Here is a 24193-nt window from a genome sequence, read left to right as displayed (position 1 = left end):
TTTACTTTTACCTTTATATAATAGACCAACCACAACAAGGAATTGCGGGAGGGGCTGCTCATAGATGACTCCCCTATTGGTGCGGTCAAAGAACAGAGACAAGCACATGTCAAAACTCTCCCATTGGGCTTTGCCACAGGCAACATTGTTTAGCCCTGACCAGGCACTCAGATAAATATTTTATGGTACTAGGCAAAGGCCATGACGAAACCATACAAACACCCATACAGTGGTGCCTTGGTTCTCAAACTTAATCCGTTCCGGAAGTCAGTTCCAAAACCAAAGCATTCCAAAACCAAGGCGCGCTTCCCCATAGAAAGCAATGCAAAACAGATTAATCTGTTCCAGACTTTAAAAAACAACCCCTGAAACAGCAATTTAGCATGGATTTTACTATCTAATGAGACCATTGATCCATAAAATGAAAGCGATGTACTGCAGTCACACAATCCATCCTTCCATCCACCCATCAGGAGTGTTTTGTTTAAGGTTTGGAAACAGGTGGCAGCCATGACTTCTTCAGCACAGAATCCTTGGTGCACCACCTGAAAGGGACATACAGTGGTACCTCTGGTTGCGAACGGGATCCGTTCTGGAGGCCCATTCGCAACATGAAAAGAACGCAACCCGCAGCGACACGTCTGCGCACGCGCGGGTTTCGATTTGCCGTTTCTGCACATGAAGTCATTTTGTGTGCATGCGCAAGTGGCAAAACCCAGAAGTAACCCTTTCCGGTACTTCCGGGTCACCGCAGGACATAACCTGACAGAACATAACATGAAGCGGACGTATGATGATGATAATAATAATAATAATTTATTATGTATACCCCACCCATCTGGCTGAGTTTCCCCAGACACTCTGGGCGGCTTCCAACAAAGTATTAAAATACAGTAGTCTGTTAAATATCAAAAGCTTCCCTAAAGAGGGCTGCCTTCAGATGTCTTCTAAAAGTCTGGTAGTTGTTCTTCTCTTTGACATCTGATGGGAGGGCGTTCCACAGGGCGGGTGCCACTACCAAGAAGGCCCTCTGCCTGGTTCCCTGTAACTTCACTTTTCACAATGAGGGAACCACTAGAAGGCCCTCGGAGCTGGACCTCAGTGTCCGGCCAGAACGATGGGGGTAGAGACACTCCTTCAGGTACACTGGACCGAGGCTGTAACATGAGGTATGACTGTATTATCCAACCATCTCCATCTTGGAACCGAGCCTACTTGCAGCTTGTAGCTGCAGCATCCAGAGTAATTTTGCACTTCTTACGTTTTCCCTCATCGCCCTCCCTCCCACCCTTCCCCTGCTTTGAGTCACTGACATTGTGCCAGATATAGAGTTCTGGAGAACCTGAAAGCTTGTCAAACTCGCGTGACATTTTGCCTGGTCCCACTACTTGTCCAAGTGTGGATCTGGAATAACTTTTGAAGAGGACCTGCATCAAAAGCTCTCTGAAAGTCCAAGAGTAAAATATCTACCAGATCAGCCCTAGCCACCTGCTTGTTCACACTCTGCAAATTCAAAGTATTGGTGCTGACCTTTAAATCCCTAAACAGCCTCAGTCCAGTATATCTGAAGGAGCGTCTCCACCCCCATCGTTCAGCCCGGACACTGAGGTCCAGCGCCGAGGGCCTTCTGGCGGTTCCCTCACTGCAAGAAGCCAAGTTACAGGGAACCAGGCAGAGGGCCTTCTCTGTGGTGGCACCCGTCCTGTGGAATGCCCTCCCATCAGATGTCAAAGTGAAGAACTACCACCAGACTTTTAGAAGACATCTGAAGGCAGCCCTCTTTAGGGAAGCTTTTAATGTTTGATGCATTACTGTATTTTAATATTTTGTTGAAAGCCACCTAGAGTGGGCGGGGTATAAATAATAATGATGATTATCATCGTCATCATCTAAAATGTTGGCAGGGTTTCTTTTTGCGGAAGCCGTGCTGATCCTTCTGCCTCAAGACTTATCCTTCTGTGGGTTTTAACGATTCTTTCTACCAATTGAACCTGGGTCAGACGTTATGTCGACAGGTCTATGATTTCCTGTTTCCTCTTTAGGTGCCTTTCAAGCAACCAATGTTACAATGGCTGTCTCCTAATCCTCTGCTAAGGAGTTTGATTTAAATTCCAATCAACATTTGTTTTGTTGTTGTTAAAAGCAATTTCTCACAAGTTCTTTAGAGGACTCCAGGTGAATGCCGATGGCTTGTTAAATCTGTCCGTCAGCTCTAACATTTCACCTCCTGTCTCCTCCGTTTGGCAGAGTTGCTCAAGAGACCTGCCCGGAAACAATGGCTAGGGAAAAGGAGAAGAGAGAGAGGAACTGGCTGCAATTCATTGCTTATGAGCTTCCCACCAGAATGCTTGTAGCAGGAGACAGAAGGCTCAGCTAGACAGAGCGTATCTGATAGACCTTTTGGCTCGATCTGCTGGGACTCTTCCTGTCTCGGGCTGGCGTGAGGAATCAGCACCCAGAAATGGGGAAATTTAACAAAGCAACGAGTTATTGCGGTTAGCAGCTGCGGAGAAAGGCGAGCCTGAGTTCCTGGGTGCAAGATGGGAAAGGACTGTAGCTCAGGACACCTGCCTTGCATGCAGAAGGTCCCAGGTCCACTCCCCAATGGAGATGGGAGAGACTCTTGCCTGAAACCCGGGAGAGAGGCTGCCCGTCAGTGCAGACAATACTGGACCATTGGTCTGGCTTGCTATAAGGCAGCAGCCTAGGATCCTATGTCCGTCAACAATGTTTAGGCAACACGATGACCATATGCATAGGTAATAGACAATCTTTATAGAATTCCTTCATACAATAACAAGTTCAAAATGAAATCTTAGACTTAAAGTCTCTGAAAGTCTTTGAATGAAGTGAGGCACCAAACTCTGTACAATGAAAGATAAGCTGTGAAGCTTTGTGTCTTCAGCAAATATAATGTCCAACACTGAACAGAGATTCCGGGATATTGACTGCTGTTTCGTAGATCTTCGTCAGCGTGGTGGGAGAATATAGAATTGTTTCATAAAAAAGGAAAAGGGACCCCTGACCATTAGGTCCAGTTGTGGCCGACTCTGGGGTTGCGGCGCTCATCTCGCTTTACTGGCTGAGGGAGCTGGCGTACAGCTTCTGGGTCATGTGGCCAGCAGGACTAAGCCGCTTCTGGCGAACCAGAGCAGCACACGGAAACACCGTTTACCTTCCTGCCGGAGCGGTACCTATTTATCTACTTGTACTGGCGTGCTTTTGAACTGCTAGGTTGGCAGGAGCAGGGACTGAGCAACGGGAGCTCACCCCGTCACGGGGATTCGAACCACCGACCTTCTGATCGGCAAGCCCTAGGCTCTGTGGTTTAACCCACAGTGCCACCCACGTCCCAGAATTGTTTCATAAACCCATCTTATTTTGAATGAATATATGTGAATGAAAATATCAAATGCTGTAGAGCAGTGCTCATGTAATAATGACTATATTATTCTCCCACCACGCTGACGAAGATCTACGAAACAGCAGTCAATATTCGGAATCTCTGTTCAGTATTGGACATTATATTTGCTGAATACACAAAGCTTCACGGCTTATCTTTCATTGGTACCTTGATTCATTCAAAGACTTTCAGAGACTTTGAGACTAAAGATTTCATTTTGAACTTGTTATTGTTTGAAGGAATTCTATAAAGACTGTCTATTACCTATGCATATGGCCATCGTGTTGCCTAAACATTGTTGATGTTCTCTTTTGCAACACAGGGGTTGGTTTAGGTCCGGTAGGACAACCTCAGAGAGATACAGTGACCTCCACACAACGGTGGCTGCCCCATGGCCTCTTGTTCTCATTTCAGAAACTGCAGGGCAAGGGGAGCGTGCGTTTGCGTGTGTCCGTGGGGTGGAAAGAGGCCGATTCTTCCTGCAAGCTCCCCGCGCAGCTGTTTACCGGCTACGGATTACTGCAGTCACATGATCCGCTTCCCAGCAAAGCCAAGCTGTCCCCGGGACTGAGAAGGTCACTGCTGGGAGATGTGGGGCTGGAGAGGGAGAGGAGAAAAAGGCAGGCAGGCAGGCAAAGCACTGCCCTCCCCAGTGCATCAGGGGGCAGGATTTGCAGCCAGAAGGGCTACAGAGCTGCTGCTCAGTTCCTGGCACCGCACGCCAGAGAAACGCCAGCACATCCATGTCCTCAGCCACCCATCCAATCAGAGGCTAAAGCAAATGCTGGCAAACTTCACCAGCCTCCTTCTCTGCCCCATTTGCCTCCTGAGTTGCACCCAAGAGACATGAGGAAAGTGGCGCTGGTATTCATGGAGAAAGGAGATTATGCACGGGTGCAAGACGCAGGCATTTCTGGTGCATGGCCTAGAAGCTTTGCATTCTGGCCCCAAACACCTGCCCCAGATGCGCAGGAGCCAATTCTTGTTATTATTTTATTGCATTGCGTTGATGATATCCCACTTTTTCCCCAAGGAGCTCATGGTTTTCTCTCTTTTCATTCAATCCCCACAACAACCCTGTGAGGTAGGTTAGGCTGAGAGGCAGTGGCTGGTCCCCAGAATCACCCAGTGAGCTTCACGGCTGAGTAGGGGTTTGGATCTTGGTCTCTTAGGTCCTGGTCTCTGTCCCAGCTCCTGCAGTTCAAAAGCACACCAGTGCAAGTAATGCTGCTGTTGTTTAGTCGTGTCCACCTCTTCGTGACCCCCTGGACCAGAGCACGCCAGGCACTCCTGTCTTCCACTGCCTCCCGCAGTTTGGTCAAATTCATGCTGGTAGCTTCGAGAACACTGTCCCACCATCTCGTCCTCTGTCGTCCCCTTCTCCTTGTGCCCTCCATCTTTCCCAACATCAGGGTCTTTTCCAGGGAATCTTCTCTTCTCATGAGGTGGCCAAAGTCTTGGAGCCTCAGCTTCAGGATCTGTCCTTCCAGTGAGCACTCAGGGCTGATTTCCTTCAGAATGGAGAGGTTTGATCTTCTTGCAGTCCATGGGACTCTCAAGAGTCTCCTAGAATCATAGAGTTGGAAGAGACCACAAGGGCCATAGAGTCCAACCCCCTGCCAAGCAGGAAACACCATCAGAGCACTCCTGACATATGGTTGTCAAGCCTCTGCTTAAAGACCTCCAAAGAAGGAGACTCCACCACACTCCTTGGCAGCAAATTCCACTGTCGAACAGCTCTTACTGTCAGGAAGTTCTTCCTAATGTTTAGGTGGAATCTTATTTCTTGTAGTTTGGAACCACTGCTCCGTGTCCGCTTCTCTGGAGCAGCAGAAAACAACCTTTCTCCCTCCTCTATGTGACATCCTTTTATATATTTGAACATGGCTGTCATATCACCCCTTAACCTCCTCTTCTACAGGCTAAACATGCCCAGCTCCCTTAGCCGTTCCTCATAAGGCATCGTTTCCAGGCCTTTGACCATTCTGGTTGCCCTCCTCTGGACATGTTCCAGTTTGTCCGTGTCCTTCTTGAACTGTGGTGCCCAGAACTGGACACAGTACTCCAGGTGAGGTCTGACCAGAGCAGAATACAGTGGCACTATTACTTCCCTTGATCTAGATGCTATACTCCTCTTGATGCAGCCCAGAATTGCTGCATCAATAGGAGTATAGCATCCAGAATCCTCCAGCACCAGAATTCAAAAGCATCACTTCTCTGGCGATCAGCCTTTTTTATGGTCCATCTCTCACTTCCATATATCACTACTGGGAAAACCAGAGCTTTACCTATACATGGCCTTTATCGCTTTCCTTTATCTGTGTTGGGTTTCTCTCGAATCCTGTTCAGAATAGGGGCTTGGGCAGGGAAGGCCAAGGCAGCGCTAAGCAACACCACAACTAGATTAGAGACAGTTGCATCTTAGAACTGGCAAGTACAGAATCACAGAATTGCAGGGTTGGAAGGGACCCCAGCGGCCATCTAGTCCAACCCCTTGCAAAGTAGGAATCACAACTAAATCACAACTCATCTATGACTGCACGTTGTATTAGGTAAAGGTAAAGGGACGTCTGACCATTAGATTCAGTCACGGATGACTCTGGGGTTGCGGCGCTCATCTCACTTTATTGGCTGAGGGAGCCGGCGTACAGCTTCCGGGTCATGTGGCCAGCAGGACTCAGAGCAGCGCATGGAAACGCCGTTTACCTTCCCGCCAGAGCGGTACCTATTTATCTACTTGCACTTTGACGTGCTTTCGAACTGCTAGGTTGGCAGGAGCAGGGACCGAGCAACGGGAGCTCAACCCATCACAGGGATTCGAACTGCTGACCTTCTGATCAGCAAGTCCTAGGCTCTGTGGTCCCTCTGCACGTTGTATGAGCAGTTACTAAAAAGACGTAACACTTTTTCATTTTCATTTGTAATAAAGCCTGTTTTTAAGCAGGGAGATGAAAAGCCAGGAATCAACATTCTCAGAGGCTCAGTGAGAATAGGGGGACAGGCAGGAAGTGGGCCACCCTTGCAATTTCCCACTGGCCTGCAGCCTAACAAAGCACAGCACATTGAAAAACGACTGGGGATAGTGGCGAAGGCATTAAATGGCAGCAAAGTTTGCAGGTTTCCCCCACAGAACAGCTAGTCTATCTGGGCAGTGAGAATTTCAACAGAAGCACGCTTACAAATTCCTCAGTCCTTCTCCAGTCTAATTATTGTAGTGGGGAGGAAAATAGCGAACAGGAGAGGCAATATGAAAACAGCAATGTTACGATTGACCAATGAAATGTTAAAATCAATCCACTATGTGAGTTTTATATGAGCTGCCCAGAGTGGCTGGGGCAACCCAGTCAGGTGGGCGGGGTAAAAATAATAAATTATTATTATTTTATATTTGCATCATCTGCACTTCTGAAGAAAGAAAGGGCACATAGATTTTTATGCATAGTGGGGGCCATCTCAGAAGACATATTCCCCCTTGTGTAGGAATGGATGAATCCAGTACAGGGCAAATTCTGCAGGGCTCTGTTCGATCCCATTTCCACAATAATCTCTGAACATTTTTTTAAAAAAATCCTCTGTATTTAAATGTATATTTTATCACTGTGTGTGTGATGTATGTATTTTATCCCAACGTATGCAATGTACAAATTTCAAAATGTACTTTATTTTAATACATGTGGTGTTTTTTAATGCCAACCAGTAAATTTTTCGAACTGAGCACCATAGCAGAAAACTCAGAGGCGCACAATTGCATTCAGATCTCTGAATTAGTCTGGAAGGTGCAAATTGGGTCATTCTAATCCTCTTCCATCCCCGCTCTCGTGTGAGAAGCGGAGCAGGAAAATTCTCTCTTCTGCCTATTGCTAACTGGAGTGGGGGAGCATCGTTTTGGTCTATAATATTAAACTCGCGAACAGGGGGAGTTAAGTAACACTGAACTTCGTGGGACTGACTTCTGAAGCTCAGGCTGGCACAGCACAGAAGGGTTTGAGTTGATTAACCAATCAATCAACTCAAAAGCTGCAGCTTTAGCCCACGTGCCAGTGGCCAGGCTCCTTGGACAACCACTGCCCATGGAGGGAAGATGAACGTCTCTCCCTGATCTCCAACGCTTCCCCTCTCAGCAGAAATGGCTGCGATTATCGCCTCTCCTCTGCTGATGCATTATAAATGAGTCACCTAAAATGTCCTGAGTGGTGGCAGCAGCGGCTGAAACCAAGTCACAGAATGCAGGGGGCAGTCAAGGCCGGTTCCCTGGGGCAAAAGCATCCCCTCCCAGCCTGAGTTCCTGATACAGTCACAACACAATTCAAAGTGTTGGTGCTGACCTTTAAATCCCTAAACAGCCTTGTTCCAGTATACCTGAAGAAGCGTCCCCACCCCCATCGTCCAGCCCGGACACTGAGGTCCGAGGGCCTTCTGGCGGTTCCCTCACTGCAAGAAGCCAAGTTACGGGGAACCAGGCGGAGGGCCTTCTTGGTGGTGGCACCCGCCCTGTGGAACGCCCTCCCACCAGATGTCAAAGAGAAAAACAACTACCAGACTTTTAGAAGACATCTGAAGGCAGCCCTCTTTAGGGAAGCTTTTAATGTTTAATAGTTCCAGTTACAGATAGGTAGCCGTGTTGGTCTGCCATAGTCAAAACAAAAAAATTCCTTCCAGTAGCACCTTAAAGACCAACTAAGTCAGTTCTTGGTATGAGCTTTCGTGTGCATGTGTATCTGAAGAAGTGTGCATGCACACGAAAGCTCATACCAAGAACTGACTTAGTTGGTCTTTAAGGTGCTACTGGAAGGAATGTTTAATAGGTTATTGTATTTTAGTGTTTTGCTGGAAGCCGCCCAGTGTGGCTGGGGAAACCCAGCCAGATGGGCGGGGTATAAATAAATTTATTATTATTATTATTATTATTATTATTATTATTATTATCATTATCATCACAGCAGCTTCAGGTTGTGTTCTTTGGGTTACGGACTGCTGAAACCCAGAAGTACTGGACCGGGTTACTTCCAGGTTTCAGTGGTCGCGCATGCGCAGAAGCACCGAATCGCAACCCGTGCATGCACAGACGCAGGTTGCGAATGCTGCGGCTTGTGAACATACATCCCACACGGATCATGTTCGCAACCCGAGCGTCCACTGTACTGCCATTCTCCTACCAGCTGGGAGCATGAGTGACCAACCTTCCCTGCCCTGCTAGGAAAGGGCTACCCACCACCCCTTTTAAGATGCAGAGAATCTCCAGAAAGTGCAAGGAATGTTAAGACGAGCTTGCTGGATCAGGCCCGTGTCCCATCTTGTCCAGAATCCTGTTCCCAGAGTGGCCCTGGGAAACTTGCATGCAGGGTTCAAGCACAAAAGCATCACTCTCTGTTCCTGCAGTTTCCAGAAACTGGGGTTTAGATTGAAGCATCGCTGCCTCCGACCGCGGAGGCACAGCCAACCTGGCTAGCAGCCATTGATAGCCCTTTTCCTCCATGAATTTCTCTCATCCCTGGCCCCTGCGGCAGTGAGTTTCACAGTTTTAATCATGCACTGCAGGAAGAAGGACCCGATGATCTGACTTGAAGCAGCTTCGTACGCTCAGCCTGAAAAGAAAGCCCCTCTAGCTGCTGAGAGAGGACCAGATTTTCAACTCTGCAGGGACAGCGGCCCAAAAAACCTCCGAAACGCTTTCTGAGGTCTCCCGCTTGCTGAGGCCCAAAATGGCTGCCAGCTTCTCCTCCCGTCAACAGCGCAGGCTGCTATTCCTTGGCGCAGAGCAGGAGGGAACATATTGCAGCGGGCGGTGAGCACCCGAGGACGGCCATCTATTCCTTTAAATGCAACGTTAATGCCTTGTAATCAGCTTTAATTTTTAAACAGGCCCGGTCCCTCCTGTCCATTTCCCCTAATTCAGGCCACGTGGAAGGTAAAACGCTCCTGCGCTTTAAAGGGAAGACACACACACACACACACATACACACACACAAATAAAAATAGATGCCATCGCCTGTGACAGCTGGAGGGAGCAACTGATCGGCCCCATTAATGGGAGAGGATGTCAGGGCTCCCAGCAGAGAAGGAAGGAGCTGCAGAGCGGGGGGCGGGGGGCGGAGAAAAGGGGGTGCCGCAAGCTTCTCTAAGAGCCGCAAGGCAAAGGGAGTAGCGTGCTGGCACGCCTCATTTATGTAATGCTTTAGAAGGCCAATATATCCCTCTCTGTATGCGACAGGGATACAGCCGCTTTCAGGTTGCGTTTTTTCGGGTTACAGTCATACTTCATGTTGAAGTAGCTTTGGGATAAGTATTTTCGGGTTGCGCGCTGCGGTGACCTGGAAGTAACGGAGTGCGTTACTTCTGGGTTTTGCCGCTCGCGCATGTGCAGATGGTCAAAATGATGTCATGCGCATGCGCAGAAGCGACGAATCGCGACCTACGCAGACGCGGGTTGCATTTGCTTCTGGATGCGAAAGGGGCTCCGGAACGGATCCTGTTCGCATCCAGAGGTATCACTGTACTTCCGGATTTCGGCAGTCACGCATGCACAGAAGCGCTAAATCGTGCTTTGTGCATGGGCAGAAGTGCCGAATCGCAACCCGCGCATGAGCAGACGTGGGTTGCAAATACTGCGGGTTGTGAACGTGTACCCCGCATGGATCACATTCGCAACCTGAGCGTCCACTGTACCCTTCCCAAATTGCAGGTGGGGAATGCAAAGCCAAGCGAGGCAGAGTCCTGCTCATGCCCAGAGATGCCACCCACCAGCAGAGACAGGATGTCTCTCAATGGGGAGAGGGATGCCACGGGGTCTGTTGTGGCATCTGGCTGGTCACCGAGGGAGCAGGAAACTAGGCTGGAATGGCCTCCACCTGCAAGGCTCCAGGCCCACTGAGCCAGATCAGAAGGATGTAGTCAGCGCCACGGGGCAGAGTTTGCCATCACGCTCTCTCAGTCCCAGCTGGTAGACAGGCGGGCACACGTCAGGCCCTGACTAGACAGCAGCCTGGCTTCAGTCCCGCTGTGTCCTGGCTGAGTGCTGCAATGCCTGTGCTGGGGCCCGGTGGCAGAAGTAAGAAGCGCATGCCCAGTCCCTACTGGCAAGCGTTAATGTCCAGGAGCAGTCTAGGATGACCAGCACAAGCACACCAAGTGCTGGGCTTGGATTTGCAGTGGGCAGCATTGACCTCAGGGCTGGAGGCCTCCCCACACCAAACACACCACAGTTAATCTTCCCAGGGGATCCCAAAAGCCACCAGTCATATTGAGAGAGGGGGGAAGAGATGGTCACGTGACCTCCTGAGCTCGGTGTTTGATAGATCACTGAGACGAAGTGACATTCTGGAACAGTCAGGATTGCACCTGCAGTTCCACAAATAAAGCACCCAGTTTGCAGAATTCAGCTCTCTGAGAAATGTCTTTTTCATTATTTAATGAATCAAGTCTTTAGTCCTTATTGCTGTGTCCCTGCTGCTGGCATCTCAGCAGGGCAGGAAGAGGGCTGAATGGGATTTCCGTAGCTTCGGTGAGCAGCAAAGCTCCTGACCCGCAACTAGCAGATCTAGAATTGGAGATCAGGAAACAGAAGACGAATTGCGCACGTTCTGCCAATGTACCTAATCCACGACGCCGGTTGCAGAAACCATCCTTTATTGGTGCAGAATTTGGATTGAGTAGGCATGTAAGGACACAAGAGGAGCCGGCTGGGTCAGGCCAATGGCCCACTTAAGTCCAGCATCCTGTTTTCACACTGGTCAACTGGATGCCCTGCAAGAAGGATCCGAGCACAAGATCCGAGCACAGAAAGATCCCTCCTCCTGTGGCTTCTAGCAACTTGTATTCAGAAGCAGGCAGCCTCCCAGTTTGCAGGCAGACCACAGCCACTGTGACCAGTAGCCACGGAGAGCCCCCTCCGCTATGAATTTGCCACCGAACTTGTACTCATGGGAGCCCCTGCCCCTCTGCAAACAGCATGCTCAGATTCACCCCAAAACATGACTTCAGTGTCAGAGCTAATAATATAATAATAATAATAATAATTTATTATTTATACCCCGCCCATCTGGCTGAGTTTCCCCAGCCACTCTGGGCAGCTTCCAATCAAGTGTTAAAAACAGTACAGCGTTAAATATTAAAAACTTCCCTAAGCAGGGCTGCCTTCAGATGTCTTGTAAAGATAGGATAGCTGCTTATTTCCTTCACATCTGAAGGGAGGGTGTTCCACAGGGCAGGCGCCACTACCAAGAAGGCCCTCTGTCTGGTTCCCTGCAACCTCACTTCTCGCAAAGGGGGAACCGCCAGAAGGCACTCGGAGCTGGACCTCAGTGTCCAGGATGAACGATGGGGGGTGGAGAAGCTCCTTCAGGTATACAGGACCGGGGCCGTTTAGGGCTTTAAAGGTCAGCACCAACACTTTGAATTGTGCTCGGAAACGTACTAGCTAAGGCTAGGGACACGTGAGGTAGTGAAGAAGGTGCGCTCCTCTTCTCCGCTGAATAACCGCAGCCGATCTCCATCGACTGGAGTTAACGGGAGAAGGGCTAGGAGGAGAAAAGTCCTCTTATCAGTTAAATTTGGTGTCCAAAAGGTTCCAGCAAGGAGAGACCGCTGTACCACGAACCCTGGAAGCAGAGATACAGCTTTCTGACCCTTGAAGAACATCCCTTCTGCCACCCACTGACTTTATGGTCAGAGAGGGGTTCTCGGCCGGCCTCCACTAACCAGCGGCGATACGGGTAACAGATACGGCTATTTCCTTGCAGGAAAGGACGTCAGGATTACTGAACTTTGGCAAAGCTCTTGCTAAGAAGCGAAGGACAGGCCAGAGGAGGCATACGTAATAGGATGATGAACGAGCCCATTCGTTCGCATCAAATCTAGGGCAGAATGAATTGGCTGGTTAATTCCACCGCTCGCTAAGGCTCTTCGCCCTCCTTCCCCTCCCTCAGCTATTCGTGACCAATCAGATAGCTGCCCCCTTAATCTTCTACGTCGACCGAGTTCTGCGCTAATGAAGCCTCCCTGATTGGCTACGCCGGGGAGCAGACGACCGTGTAACCGGGCAGATCCTTTCCTGGGTGTCAGGTGGGAGAGGACTGGTCTGCCCAGAAGGCAAAATGCAAAAAAACATCCAAGCACGAGCCGGGATGCTGAGCATTTGCGCTCCGTGCGATTGCAAAGAGTCTCCTAGTTCTGCCTGCTCACCGGCGAAGGGAAAGCAATCTGCCAGTTATGTAATTCTAATTTATTATTTGTACCCCACCCATCTGGCTGGGTTTCCCCAGCCACTGTGGGCGGCTTCAGACAAAGATGAAAAATACGTTAAAATGTCACGCATTAAAAACTTCCCTGAACAGGGCTGCCTTCAGATGTCTTCTAAATGTCATGTAGTTGTTTATCTCTTTGACATCTGGTGGGAGGGCGTTCCACAGGGTGGGTGCCACCACCGAGAAGGCCCTCTGCCCGGATCTCTGTAGCTTTGGGAACCGCCAGAAGGGCCTCAGAGCTGGACCTCAGTGTCCGGGCAGAACGATGGGGGTGGAGATGCTCCTTCAGGTATACTCGGTATACTTCAGGTAAGAACACTACATGGCCCAATTCTCCCAAGGGCTCCCCAGCTCCCAGCCTAGCTTAGTCAGAGGCACCAAACTCTTAATGCCACCCAAAATTAGAGCAATGGTAGGAGAGAAGAAGGGACGTGGGTGGCGCTGTGGGTTAAACCACAGAGCCTAGGACTTGCCGATCAGAAGGTCGGCGGTTCGAATCCCTGCGACGGGGTGAGCTCCCGTTGCTCGGTCCCAGCTCCTGCCAACCTAGCAGTTCGAAAGCACCTCAAAGCAGAAGTAGATAAATAGGTACCACTCTGGCGGGAAGGTAATCGGCGTTTCCGTGCACTGCTCTGGTTCGCCAGAAGCGGCTTAGTCATGCTGGCCACATGACCCGGAAGCTGTACGCTGGCTCCCTCGGCCAGTAAAGCGAGATGAGCGCTGCAACCCCAGAGTCGGCCATGACTGGACCTAACGGTCAGGGGTCCCTTTACCTTTACTTAGGGGAGAAGAAATGGCATGGGGATGGAAGGGGGGCAGGGCAGAATGCCAGCAATGCAACCCCCTTTATCATGAATGTCAAGAGCTGGGTATGTGAAGAATTTGAAAGACTTGGTCACCTGGCTTGTTCAAACGTTGGTCAAATAATGGTCAAATATTTTTCAAGCATTCACTTTATTACAACAACAGCAACAAAAAAAGAGAGGGTACTTTCATCATCTACAGATTTTGATGCTCACACTAATTACAAAAAAAAGGAACCCCAAAGCCGTTAACCGTTACTGCGAAACAATGCAATTGACGTTTTGAAAGCTGAAAGGTATTTCCAGGCCGATGTGAGGCAGATGCACGTGGGAAAGGGGAAAGCGGCCTGCGTTCCCTGCAGCAAGCAAAATGGGAGTCAGGGGGTGGCCGTTTGCGTCTGAAGATGGCTGGCCCCCCTGTCAAGAGCCACTGGCCGTTCTAGCTGGTGACCAGAAAGAGAAGCTTTCATATGAATCTGCTCCTGACTGCTGCAAGGATGTGGGGCGGAGGCCCTATACCTGCCATTGCAAAGATATGGGCATCATCACAAAACTTGGGGGAAACCCGTGAGCTGCCACCAATAAGTTGGCATTCTCAGAATACGTGACAGTATTTGACCAAGGTCAAATCACAGGCCTTCTTCGAGCTGGCAATATCTGACCAGTGTGCCAACCCTCTTGGAAAAGAAACCATTTCATTTCTGAACGGGTGAGCGAGGCAGAAGGGCTCGGAGGGGGACTGGGACCGGCAGCTCTGTCCAACCCGTCTCAATCCTTAGCTTAAAAGGGATGCCAAGGTCCTTTCCATGCCGTTTCCTGCGGGCCAGATGATGTAGGAGTGTGCCATGGGGACGCCCCAAGTGAGGCTCACGGGGTCAGCAGGGGCTTCGCTCCCCACTTCCTCTGGGGCAACAGGAGCTGCAAGATGTAAGGCAGTGGGGATTTAGGCACTACAATAACTTAATAATGCCTGCGTTGCAGGGGGGGTTGGACTAGATGACCCTCAGGGTCCCTTCCAACTCTACAGTGATTCTGAGCACAGACCAAGGTCAGAGCAGCTTCAGGCACAAATTGGGTCCGAAAGAACAAGCAACCACCAGCCCTCTAGCCGTTAGGTAAGAACATAAAGAGAGCCCACTGAATGAGGCCAATGGCCTACGCACTGTGCATCCTCTTCTTGCAATAGCCAAGCAGATGCCTGCAAGCAAGATTTAAGCATGAGAGAAACTCTTCCCTCTGGTGCTTTTCAGCAGCTAGAATTCAGAACCATTACTGCCGCGGCTTGGAGCACTGAATCGCAATTTGCTGCAGGGTGAAATTCGAAGTGCTGGTTATCAGCAGCCCCAGCTCCTGCGGATGAGGCTCTCAATGGCTGCAAAATCCTCTTTGCATAGGAACCCATTAGATGGGCTTGGAACACCTGCACCCCCGGGCAGAAAGCAGAACAGTCTTGCTAGAACGCTCTGTGGTTCTGCAGGCCTGCCAGAGTCCCACTTTGCAAGACCCAGTTGCCAAGAAAGTCTTCTTTGGGCAGGGCTCAAGCAGCCAAGCAGCCTCAGAACTGTTTGCCCTGCTGAAGGAAGGAAGAAGGTTTTGGAACGCTGTGCTGAACGTGTCGCAAGTGACTTGTTTACCAGCTCCAAGGTGCCTGGGCTCTTGGGAGCAGAAAAGCAGCAATTAAGCAAGCAGAGAGACCGCGTACATTTCTATGCTTGGTTACCGGCTCTGAGGCCGGAGCGGGAAACCCAACGGAGTAAACAGCGTGAGGGATGCTCAGGTCTACGCCACACAGGGAACCGTACGAAACCGCCTTACACTGAAGCAGACTGTTGGCCCAGGCATGCTCTCTCTTCCTAGGCCCTAACTTGCCAGCCCTGATTTCCACACTTCCTAGAGGGTTTTTGCCTGGCTGGGCTGTGCCCCTGAGGTCTGATAATACCTCATAATAATAATAATAATAATAATAATAATAATAATAATACAGTCATACCTCGGGTTGAATGTGCTTCGGGATGAGCGCATTCGAGTTGCACTCCGCGGAAACCCAGAAGTAACGGAGCGCATTACTTCCGGGTTTCGCCGCTTGCGCATGCGCAGACGCTCAAAATGACGTCACGCGCATGCGCAGCAGCGGCGAAAAGCGACATGTGCGTGCACAGACGTGCCGTCGCTAGTTATGTTTGCTTCTAGATGCGAACGGGGCTCCGGAACGGATCCTGTTCGCATCTAGAGGTACCACTGTAATAATAATAATAATAATAATAATAATAATAATAAAAAACAACTTATACACTGTCTATCTGACTGGTTTCCCCAGCCACTGGGCAGCTACCAACACATATAAAAACATAATAAAACATCAAACTTTATAAACTTCCCTATATGGGGCTGCCTTCAGATGTCTTCTAAAAGTCACATAGTTGTTTATTTCCTTGACATCTGATGGGAGGGTATTCCGCAGGGCAGGTGCCACTACCGAGAAGGCCCTCTGCCTGGTTCCCTGTAACTTCACTTCTCGCAGGGAGGGAACCCCTAGGAGGCCCTCGGACTTGGACCTCAGTGCAGAGACCTTGTGCAGAGGTCTTTCCTGTCACCTGCTAACCTGACCTTTTTTCCCCAGTGAAGCTGTGGAACTGAATCTGGGACCTCTGTGTGCAAAGACCTGAGTTGAGTGGCTCCACCCATGTCCTGCAGCCACATTCTCAGTTGATGCAAAATGTAGGGGGGGCGGGAAGGAAGCAGAGGGGCCTATAAAATGGAGAAGTGAAGTTCTGCAAACTTTCCTGCATTCTGAGGGCCCAACAACTCAGGCAGCTACTCCTTTTGAGGCGAGAAAACGACAAAGCGGGTAGATTTTACTGCTGGGAACCGCCTTCTTTGGGCCCAGTGAGACTTTGCAACCCCATACATCAGTCTGAGCGAGTTCACGAAGGAATCAGGAAGAAACGCAATTGCATATCTGCATCAGCCTACCGTTCGCATCTTGAACCCCGGTGAGCGCGCCGACGGCTGCTGCAGTTTCACCGGACAAGACAATCTGGCCTCCACCTTGGAGGGTGGCTTCTGCAAGCGTGGCGACGGCGTGGGCAGCTGCTTCACTGCAAGGCAAGGAGAGGAGAGGTTACCAAAACGAGAGAGAGAGAGAGAGAGAGAGAGAGAGAGAGAGAGAGAGAGAGAGCAATGAAACATGTGGTGGGCATGGACAGGCGTCCCAAGCTCAACCTCTAGCCCTGGGAAGTTGAAAAAAATAAGTATTCCTTACTCAAGGTAACAGGCAAAGTTGGAGAGATGATGGGGAACATGTCTGTGTTCACAAAAGCCTTGCAGAAGTCAGGAGCCACAGAATATCCCCACCAAAGCATCGTCCTTCTTTGTTTGTTTCATAAAATCTAATACCCTGCCTAGCTGTCAAAAAAAAAATCCTTCAAAGCAGTTTAAAGGTAAAGGTACCCCTGCCCGTACGGGCCAGTCTTGACAGACTCTGGGGTTGTGCGCCCATCTCACTTAAGAGGCCAGGGGCCAGCGCTGTCCGGAGACACTTCCGGGTCACGTGGCCAGCGTGACATCGCTGCTCTGGCGAGCCAGAGCCGCACACGGAAACGCCGTTTACCTTCCCGCTGGTAAGCGGTCCCTATTTATCTACTTGCACCCGGAGGTGCTTTCGAACTGCTAGGTTGGCAGGCGCTGGGACCGAGCAGCGGGAGCGCACCCCGCCGCAGGGATTCGAACCGCCGACCTTTCGATCGGCAAGCCCTAGGCGCTGAGGCTTTAACCCACAGCGACACCTGCGTCCTTCAAAGCAGTTTACAAAGAGAATAAAACAATACAACCATCAGTTAAAAACAAATCTGTAAGAGCAACTGTGCAAATCATTCGAAACATAAAATCGACAGTAAGCTAAAAGCAGCTCAAAACATACATCCGTACTCAATACAGCGGTACTTTCGGTTGCGGACAGGATCTGTTCCAGAGCCTGCGGTTTCTGCAATTGGAGGTGCCGCTTCTGCACATGTGCGCGGCACAATACAGTGCTTCTGCGCATGCGGCAAAACCCGTTCCGGGTTTGACGCTTTCGCAACCCGAAGTTTACGTTACCCGAGGGTAACGTAAGCCGAGGTTGGACTGTGTGTCTGGGTAAAGGTAAAGGTAAAGGGATCCCTGACCATTAGGTCCAGTTGTGACCAACTCTGGGGTTGTGGCGCTCATCTTGCTTTATTGGCCGAGGGAGCTGGCATACAGCTTCCGGGTCATGTGGCCAGCATGACTAAGCCACTTCTGGAGAACCAGAGCAGCGCATGGAAATGCCGTTTACCTTTCCGCCAGAGTGGTACCTATTTATCTACTTGCACTTTAACGTGCTTTTGAACTGCTAGGTTGGCAGGAGCAGGGACTGAGCAGGGGATCCCGTTGCGGGGATTTGAACTGCCAACCTTCTGATCGGCAAGTCCTAGGCTCTGTGGTTTAACCCACAGCGCCACCCACGTCCCCTGTATGTCTGGGTAGGCTGGTCTGAACTAAAATGTTTTTAGCGGACACAGAAAAGAGCAGAGTGAAGGTGCCTGCGTGCTATCAATAGGCAGGGAGTTCCACAGTGCAGGAGCTGCCACACAGAGATATTGGTCTCTTGCAAATGGGGAATGGGTATTATGTGTACTCTTCTTTGAAGAGTGGGCTTCTCTTGGTCCCACCGCCTTCACAGGCGAACGTGGTGGGGACACAGAAGCGGGGCTTTTCTGTGGCTGCTCCCAGACTTTGGAACTCCCTCCCTGGAGAAGCCAGATTGGCTCCCTCCCTGTTGTCCTTCTGCCAGCAGGGGAAGCCCTTCTCCTTCCAACAGGCCTTGGGGGTGGAATCAACAAAAAACAAGCAAACGTTAGCAGAATTATATGCATACATATACAATTCTATTAATATTTTCTTGTTTTGTAATGTTTTGCCCTCATGTTTATAGCAGTTCATATTTTATTTGTAAGCCGTCTTGAGTCCCTGTCAGGGGGAAAAAGCAGGGTATAAATAAATATAGCACAGTCGTAGCTTGGAAGTCAAACAGAATCCATTCCAAAGTCCGTTCAGCTTCCAAAATGTTCGGAAACCAAAGCGCAGCTTCTGACTGGCTGCAGGAAGTTCCTGCAGCCAATCGGAAGTCCCGTCGGACGTTCGGCTTCCAAAAATAGTTCGCAAACCGGAACAGCTGCGTCCGGGTTTGCGGTGTTTGGGAGCCAAAATGTTCAAAAACTAAGCTGTTCGAAAACCAAGGTATGAATGTAATAAAAACTTTATTATTTGAACCTCTGCACCCAGCCACTCTGAGTGTAGCATATAATACCACTATGACTATTAGGTTGCAACAGGAAAGAACAATGCCTTTTCTCTCTGGTTTCCGTATCTGTCGGCTGCAATCCTGTTCGCTCCCGGCCCAGCCATCGCCTCACTCCCGCACAAGGACTGCTCGAGTCAGTTCAGGCGCTTGGAGGCTTGTTAACAAACCCTCGGGGGACGCTATTAAATCCGCTGCCATCAGAACCATTTCCCCACAGCAAAGCAGCCTTTCCTGCCGATACCCCAAGCCAGTCCTCCTGCGCATCTGAGGCTTAGAAGCCGAGCTGGTTTGTGTGTGTGTTGGCAAGGGAATCAGCTTCGAAAGCAACAGAGGTCTGATATTGAATGTTATTGCGGAGTCGGTGGAGAGGCAGGGCACCCCACGGCCCATCGCCGCAGGTGACAACATTCAGACTGTGTGCTGTTCAGGATGCTCAGTGGTCAGGGAGCACACCTGTTGCGCCCTCCTTGGCCGCAGGGTACTGTGAGAAGGATGCAGCAGCTCACAGTGGGGCTTGGCGCCTTGATGTTCCCCCAAAAGACTGAGCCCGGGGCAGCGACCCCCTCAGCTCCTCATGCTACGCTCTTGTCGTGGCTAGCAGCCACCTAGCTATTGTCAAGGACATTTTGACTCTGGTGATGTGCTAACATAGTCAAATGTAAGGTAAAGGTAAAGGTACCCCTGCCCGTACGGGCCAGTCTTGACAGACTCTGGGGTTGTGCGCCCATCTCACTTAAGAGGCCAGGGGCCAGCGCTGTCTGGAGACACTTCCGGGTCACGTGGCCAGTGTGACATCCCTGCTCTGGCGAGCCAGAGCCGCACACGGAAACGCCGTTTACCTTCCCGCTGGTAAGCGGTCCCTATTTATCTACTTGCACCCGGAGGTGCTTTCGAACTGCTAGGTTGGCAGGCGCTGGGACCGAGCAGCGGGAGCGCACCCCGCCGCAGGGATTCGAACTGCCGACCTTTCGATCGGCAAGTCCTAAGCGCTGAGGCTTTAACCCACAGCGCCACCTGCGTCCCTGGCATAGTCAAATGAGCACTTAATAAATAAGCAAATAAATGGGAAATTCGTAACCAAATCCCTTTAAAAGCGAAGGCGCAGGTATTTGGCTACCCCACCATCCTTCTCATCCAATCCTTAAGTTTTCTCAAGCAAGCACGAGAGCCAGTTGCCCTATCACCTTGGGGGTCTATTAACAAAGAGGAGGGAAATATAAACGGTGCAATGCTTTGATGGTATTTTATCGCTGTTCTCAGCTGGGCTGTTTTCTGTCACCAGCCGCACTGCCTTCCCAGAGGGAAGCAAGCAAACACTGCACTGTGCTTCAGAATTGCAGAGCTCTCTAAAAGAGGGCTTCTTAAAGGCAGACTTACTGAGTCTCGTGAATCCCAAAACAGCTCTAGGTAAAGATAAAGGTAAAGGGACCCCTGACCATTAGGTCCAGTCATGGCCGACTCTGGGGTTGCAGAGCTCATCTCACTTTACTGGTCAAGGGAGCCGGCGTACAGCTTCCGGGTCATGTGGCCAGCATGACTAAGCTGCTTCTGGCGAACCAGAGCAGTGCACGGAAATGCAGTTTACCTTCCCGCTGGAGCGGTACCTATTTATCTACTTGCACTTTGACGTGCTTTCAGCTGCTAGGTTGGCAGGAGCAGGGACAGAGCAACTTGAGCTCACCCCGTCGCGGGGATTCGAACCACCGACCTTCTGATCGGCAAGTCCTAGGCTCTGTGGTTTAGACCCCAGCGCCACCCGCATCCCCCCAAAAAACAGCTCTACTGTTGTCTAAAAGAGACTTGACCTTTTGCAAAACTACCTAAGGTGAGATTTCATGAGCATTTTGGCCAATTCCAGCTATAACTTTGCTTCTTTTGCAAGTTACTTTAAAGAGAGGTTAGGTAGCAAGGAGCCATTGGCCTTCACCAAACCAGCCCAGCACCCAAACATCAATGAAGACCCCACGTGCCCAGTTTGTCGACAGTATCTTAATACCTGTTGAGGGCCATGGTGACTGTTGCCCCTTGCTGCATCTCTTGCGATGCCGCCACCGCCGCTTCTGCCAGGGATGCCACTGCCTGCGTGGCTTCTGAAGCCTGGGTGGTTTGGATTGTCATCTCTCCTCCCTGTAGCGTTGCCCAGTTCTGCTCCACCTGGTGGGACGGAGAAGACAAGAGAGGCATGATGGAACTCGCACCGTCTGAGAAAGTATCCAGGGACCATTCCTGCTTGGGTGCATTTCTTTCTCTCTCTCTCTCTCTCTCTCTAAATTTATTTATTTGGTTTTTCAAATAAGAATTTCACCATCACATATCCAACATACAACATAAGAACAAGATTCCAGAGAATCTCCAGTGCTTCCCCCCCTCCTCTTTGTGGGTCGTATTATTAATCATTTCCTCCTGCAACTTTTATAATAAACTTTTATAACCCGAGTGGTACCTCGGGTTAAGTACTTAATTCATTCTGGAGGTCCGTACTTAACCTGAGACTGTTCTTAACCTGAAGCACTGCTTTAGCTAGTGGGGCTTCCCTCTGCCGCCGTGCTGCCGGAGCACGATTTCTGTTCTCATCCTGAAGCAAAGTTCTTAACCCGGGGTACTATTTCTGGGTTAGCAGAGTCTGTAACCTGAAGCGTATGTAACCTGAAGCGTATGTAACCTGAGGTACCACTGTAATCCAAATCTTCTACATCTCCATTGTATCCAAAATCCACCATTAAACTACAAGTGTTATTCCAACCCTACTAACAATTTTATCTGTCTTACAGTGGTTTTTAAGGTCAATTATAAATTTCCCCCATTCCTTATTAAATTTTTGGTCTTCCTGATTTCTAATTCTTCTGGTCATTTTTGCCATTTCGGCATAATCCACCACCTCAACCAGCCATTCTTCTCTGACTGAGACCTTGGCCTCTTTCCATCTCTGGGCCAGCTTGGGTGCATTTCTCAATGCCAAGATTTTGGTACGTGGAGGGGCTATGGGAGGGGTTTTTCTTTTTTTCTTCTTTTTTCTTTTTACCCTCCCCTCCTCTCCACTGCTTCCCTTCACCTGTGTGACATCTTCCCAACATATTTTTTTCTAGTTGCTTTAACAAAATAACATGAAAACCAATAAATTATAATTACTTCTTTTGTCCAGCGGTGCGGCAGCAGCAGGAGGCCCCATTAGCTAAAGTGGTCTTCAGGTTAAGAACAGTTTCAGGTTAAGTACGGACCTCTGGAACGAATTAAGTACTTAACCCGAGGTATCACTGTATCTCGTTCCAAAATTGTCTTACCGCCTTACACCCCCACCACATATGGTATAATGTCCCCACCTCTTTCATCTCCATGGGGAGAGCATTTCATAGCAGAAGATCTCTGGCTCGATCGCCAATGACATCTCCAGCTATGGCTGAGAAGATTCTCTGCCTGAGCCTCAGGAGGGAGCCACTGTTGCCGGTCAGTGTATGTAACCCTGAGCTAGATGGACCAATGGGTTTCACAGGGTGTAAGGCAGTTTCTTATGTGCCTGTTTCGGAAGGGCGGTGGCTCAGGGGTGGAGCATTTGCTTTTCATGCCGAAAGCCCCGGGTTCAGTTCCTGGGGAGCCTGTCTACCTGCAATACCCAAAGGTGCAACTCTGCAGGTCAAGGGAGAAAGCCCACACTTTGCATACAAAGAAGTCCCAAGTCAAGTCAATGGCATCTCAAGCAACGGGAATGACTAGAGCCTCAGGCAGGAGAGTCCAAGACAGTGTTTCTCAAACTTGAGTCTGCAGCTGTTGCTGGATTATGTTAGTACAGTCATACCTCGGGTTGAGCGTTTTCAGGTTGCGTCCCACGGCAACCTGGAAGTAACAGAACAGGTTACTTCCGGGTTTCGCTGTTCGCGCATGCGCAGACGCTCTAAATGACGTCACGCACATGCGCAGAAGCAGCAAATCATGACCCATGCAAGCGCAGACATGGGTTGCGCTCTGCTCAGGTTGTGAATGGGGCTCCGGAACGGATCCCATTCGCAACCAGAGGTCCCACTGTACAGTGGTATCTTGGTTTTCGAACGGCTTAGTTGTTGAATGAGTTGGCTCCCAAACGCCGCAAACCCAGAAGTGTTCCAGTTTGCGAACGTTTTTCGGAAGCCAGACATCCGACGCGGTTTCCGCTTGCATGCAAGAAGCTCCTGCAGCCAATCGGAAGCTGCGCCTTGGTTTTCGAACGGTTTCGGGAGTCAAGCAGACTCCCGGAACGGATTAAGTTTGACATCCAAGGTACCACTGTATTTGTATTGTATTTACATTGTAAATGTATTTCACAAAGAATAAATGGTACTGGGGAAAGGAGGTGGCAGCTAGCGGTTGGTTGGTTATTCTATTCAGCCGACGTGGCAGGGAACAGGCTGTGGCCAGGCTCAATTGCAGGAGGCAGCGACTTCGTATTTTCACATGCTCGGAACAGGAAGCAAGTACATTAGGGAAGGTGGAAGGTGCCCGCTTTCACCGAGACAATGAGGGGCTTGTCTCCTGAAACCCCCTTTGATGCATCGGATGGAATTTTCAGGGACAGAAATCTCAAAAAACAAAACAACCAGTTTCCAGCCGGCCTTTCAAATGCAAATGCCGGCGTCTCTGGGAACAAGAGCTGTTTTTGTGCTGCCACCTATTGCCCTGAGAATCCTATCCCTTTCCAGAGAAGCGTGGGGCTTCGCCACTCCATCCTGACACAAAGGCCTGGAGACTTGGACTTGGGTCCAATAGAAAGAGAACAGGCCTCTCCCTCTCTCCAAGAGGAGTCTGTTCTTCCCAGCTCCGCACACCCAAGTTTTCAAGAAAGTTAGTATTCGCTTCCCCAGCCTGGGCTTTCCAGACCCAAAGTCACTCGCTTTGCCTCTGCCAGAACACCTATGTCATGGGTAGGCAAACTAAGGCCCAGGGGCCGGATCCAGCCCAATCGCCTTCTAAATCCGGCCCGCAAACAGTCTGGGAATCAGCATGTTTTTACATTAGAATATTTCCTTTTATTTAAAATGCATCTCTGGGTTATTTGTGGGGCCTGCCTGGTGTTTTTACATGAGTAGAATGTGTGCTTTTATTTAAAATGCATCTCTGGGTTATTTGTGGGACACAGGAATTCGTTCATTATTATTTTTTTCCAAAATATAGTCCGGCCTCCCACAAGGTCTGAGGGACAGTGGACCGGCCCCCTGCTGAAAAAGGTTGCCTACCCCGGACCTATGTGAAGCCTCTGTTTAACCCTCCTGATTCTGCCCCAGCTGAAATGAATCTTAAGTGCATCCACTGTGCAAATGTGCTAGGAGGCAGGGAGCCATATTTCTGCATAACTATTATTCCTTGCCATCAGGGTAGAGTATACTCTGTACAAGGCTGGCACTGAAAAAATGATCAATAACCACCGCAACGAAGTCTACTGATTAACACCAAGAGA

General features: G+C 49.9%; 1 protein-coding gene across 5 annotated transcripts in view; it reads right to left on the bottom strand.

Moving 5' to 3' along the window:
- NRF1 (nuclear respiratory factor 1) overlaps positions 1–24193 on the bottom strand; it is a 77416-nt gene that overhangs the window by 9972 nt on the left and 43251 nt on the right. For 4 of the 5 annotated variants that reach the window (XM_079992738.1, XM_079992740.1, XM_079992739.1 and 1 more), the window contains 2 exons: positions 20765–20922; positions 16422–16546 (listed from right to left, as the gene is read on the bottom strand). In XM_079992738.1, coding sequence (XP_079848864.1) covers positions 16422–16546; positions 20765–20922 — 283 coding nt within the window. Of the gene's footprint in view, positions 1–13582; positions 14367–16421; positions 16547–20764; positions 20923–24193 lie in introns of those variants that run through there. The other variant, XM_079992741.1, reaches the window with a different exon arrangement.

The sequence above is a fragment of the Podarcis cretensis genome (assembly GCF_951804945.1).
Source record: "Podarcis cretensis genome assembly, chromosome: 10".
NCBI classification, from domain to species: domain Eukaryota; kingdom Metazoa; phylum Chordata; class Lepidosauria; order Squamata; family Lacertidae; genus Podarcis; species Podarcis cretensis.
Note: the sequence above shows the minus strand (reverse complement) of the source record. Positions and strands in the feature narration are given on the sequence as shown.